Source organism: Carya illinoinensis, chromosome 5 (genome assembly GCF_018687715.1).
Source record: "Carya illinoinensis cultivar Pawnee chromosome 5, C.illinoinensisPawnee_v1, whole genome shotgun sequence".
Classification (NCBI taxonomy): domain Eukaryota; kingdom Viridiplantae; phylum Streptophyta; class Magnoliopsida; order Fagales; family Juglandaceae; genus Carya; species Carya illinoinensis.
This window is the reverse complement of record NC_056756.1, coordinates 17,117,743-17,121,153: the sequence shown is the minus strand read 5'-3', so window position 1 is coordinate 17,121,153 and position 3,411 is coordinate 17,117,743. Positions and strand designations below refer to the sequence as shown.

The 3,411-nt window shown below is 34.6% G+C and overlaps 1 protein-coding gene across 1 annotated transcript; it reads right to left on the bottom strand.

The window, feature by feature from the left end:
- Positions 1–1,188: 1,188 nt before the first annotated feature.
- On the bottom strand, positions 1,189–2,359 carry LOC122310136. The gene is made up of 3 exons (XM_043124018.1): positions 1,911–2,359; positions 1,321–1,817; positions 1,189–1,205 (listed from the first exon to the last, which is right to left on the bottom strand). Exons 1-3 carry the CDS (start codon positions 2,357–2,359, stop codon positions 1,189–1,191), a joined length of 963 nt encoding a protein of 320 aa, XP_042979952.1.
- Between the last annotated feature and the right edge of the window lie 1,052 nt (positions 2,360–3,411).

Genomic DNA, 3,411 nt, shown 5'->3' with positions numbered 1-3,411 from the left:
AGAAGGTGTTAGGGCAGAGAAAAAAAATGGTAGTATGGAAGGAGGTGTTACGGCAGAGAAAAGAAATGGTAGGGAGGAGAAAGGAGAGGAAGGCTTATATAGCCGAGGACCTCTGGGAAGGGCACGGGAAACGAAGCGATGTTGGTGGTGGTGAAGTCAGTGAAATGGCTTGTGGATCCCAATCGGTGCCAGTAGCGGCAGCTCAGTTAGGTGCGTGGTATGCACAGGCCAATGTGCCTTCAAGGATATAGGCAGAGGAACAGCCGACCTGTCCCATCAGATCTTGGCAGGCAGAGGGGCCACAAGAACCAAGGAGATGCATGTACTTTGAGTGGCAGGTGGCACAGGATGCCCAGTCAACGAGCTAGTTTAGAAGTGGAAGAGGTAGGAGCAATGTTTTGAATACCGTACCGGTCAAGGCATTGGAACGAAATATTTCGGTATTAGTACAATTTCAGAATAATATTTCGGTACCGGTACCGTTTTGTGTACCGTTTCGGAATAGTTTATTCTTGAATAAATTATATATATATATAAGCATTTACTGTATTCCAAAATAATAACAAAATAAGTCATAAACTCAATACTTTTCAATATAAATATTAAGTTTTAAGTTACAAACTAAATAAGTTCTTAATCCAATCATTAAAAAAAAAAACTCATCTTCATCAAAAAGACAATAAGGATCAAGATTCGACATGTTAATCAAAATATTTTCATCAATATCACCACCATCATCAACATCAACACCAACATTATCAATGTCTTCCTCATTTAGTGAGATTAATGGCTCTTCAATACTTGCCCAATCCAAATCTTCTCCATCAAGAAGCTCAAATTCTTCACTCACCATTCTTCCATCAAGTCAATATTTTTAAGATTGATTAGATCTAAAGCATCTCTTCCTTTTTTTATGCTCCTGTCAAAATAAAATCAAACATAATTGAAAATATTATATATATTTTCAAAAGTAAAAGACATTAATATTAAAAAAATTTACCTCTCTCGTAGCTTGAAATTATAAAGAACAAATACTAAATCATTCAAACGTTTATGCACTAATCTATTTCTCTTCTTCGAATGAATAAAATCAAATGTGCTCCAATTTTTCTCACATCCAGTTGCACTACAACATTGACTTAGTACTCGAACAGCAAACCTTTGAAGCGTTGGAACCTCGCAACCAAATTAGGTCCACCATGCAGCTATAACAATAATGCAATTATAAATTATTAATTAAATGTAAGTAAAATAAAATAAGATAAAATTTAAAGTACAAAGTCACACTATTTAACAAATGATATTGATAAATGATAATACCTGGATTAAGCTTATCACACTGGCGGATTGCAAAAGAATGTCCAAACTCACCTATTGCATTCCTATACAAGTCAAGTTCTCCAATGATCTTGTCTTGATCATTGAGATCAAGTTCCATCTTTATAACACAACTATTGAAGCCTCTTACAACATCATTTTTAATTTTAAAGCTGGGGCTATAGTAAATTCCAAGGTTAAGAACACAACCCGTTGCATATAATGGATTGTGAAGTTGCTTATCCCATTTATAATCAATAATCTTGGTGAATGGACTAAATACACTAACTTTATTATTACATCTTGCTTTTATGTTCTGTATGGCTCTTTCCATTACATCATACAAATATCCCATTGTAGGCTTCTCATCCCCGTCAACAAGTCGTAAAACACGAATCAAATGCTCACTAACTTTAACAATAAATTGACATTGAGCCCAAAACTCTTTATCTTCTAAAACAATCCCAACTATCTCATTCCCTATGTTGCTCTTAGAATAACTTGATGCAATCCATTAATCACACGTAAACATTTGTCTTAGTTCTTTCTTAAATAAGAGCAAGTATTGGATACTTAAAAAATTTGTCGCAAACCTTGTCATTGCAGGACGACACAAATTATAACCTTTGGTGAAATCTTGTCTCATCAATGCCAAAACCCAACCATGGTTATAGATGAATTTTGTTATCTTTTTTTCCTTTTTTATAGTATCATCAATAAGGGAAAAATATCTTGGATCAGAAAAATTCTTCAACATCAAGTCTATGCAATGAGCTGTACAAGGAGACCAGTACAAAGAGTCATACTTCTGCTGTAACTTTTTTTCTGTAACTTTATAACTTGCATCATTGTCCGTTATGAACTGCACAAGATTCTCAGCTCCAATTTCTTGAACAACCTCATCAAAGATATTAAACAATGTTTCAACATCTTTTTTAAGGCCAGATGTATCAACAGACTTCAAGAACATTATACCTTTCGGACAATAAACTAAAAAGTTGATTATTGATTGTTGCTTCTGATTTGTCCAACCATCTGCCATTAGTGTACAACGGGTCTCATTCCAAACCTTCTTAATTTGTTGTAAATAATTTTGAACCTCATTCACAACCATCTTTAACAAATTTCCTCTCAACTCATATAAAAAAGGGCTCTTGAATCCTAACCCGATCGTAGTCATGGCATCGATAGCTGGTAGATAAAACTTAGATTGAGCCGCATTGAAAGGCAGATCATAATCATACCACTAGCATGCTACAGCCATCTTTGCTTGTACAAGCATCTCATTTGAACACATAGAAATCTTAATTGAAGGTTGGGCCCTAGGAGTTGTTCTTGGAGCAAAAAATCTACTTAATCCCTCCACTGACTTTCCAGTTCCAGATTCTCCGACTTCCCTTTACCTTTTGAAAGCTGAGACTGTCCCTCCATACTATTACTATCATCAATATCATCAGATGTTAAATCTATATCGCCTCCAATATCTGAACTTATTTTTCTTTTCTTCTCTTTGCTTCTTTTCATTTCATCAAGCAACTCCTTCATTTGCCATTTTACATCTTTAAAGACCTTTTTACATGCTTCTACATTGCCTGGAATCCCAGCTAGATGATACTTCAATCGAGTGATCCCCCTCTAATTACTTTATTACAATATAAACATTAAGTATTATTTCTTGCCCCTGGCAGTGCACGTGCATGGGCCCATGCTGGATCTTATGATCTTACAGGAGCAAGTGTTGTAGATGTAGCACCGGTTGATTGACAACTAGACATTTTTATACTCCTATATAATAATTCATAATTTAACACTTATTCAAATTCAGGTGTTCAACACTTAACAGACTGAAACTTAACATAATTTATCAAATGGATTAAAAAATCATCTCATCCAAATATAGGAAATAATTAATATTGATGGAAATAAAAATTAGAGAAAATCTGAAAATTACCTTCTGTGGTGGAGGGAGAGGTCTGAGTAGTCGAGTTTGGAGTCTTAGATGATGAAATCTGGATTGTAGTGCTTAGTGTGTATTGTATAATTTCATCTGCTAATTACCAAAGATAATGTGTTAGAATATTACTAAAAAAGATA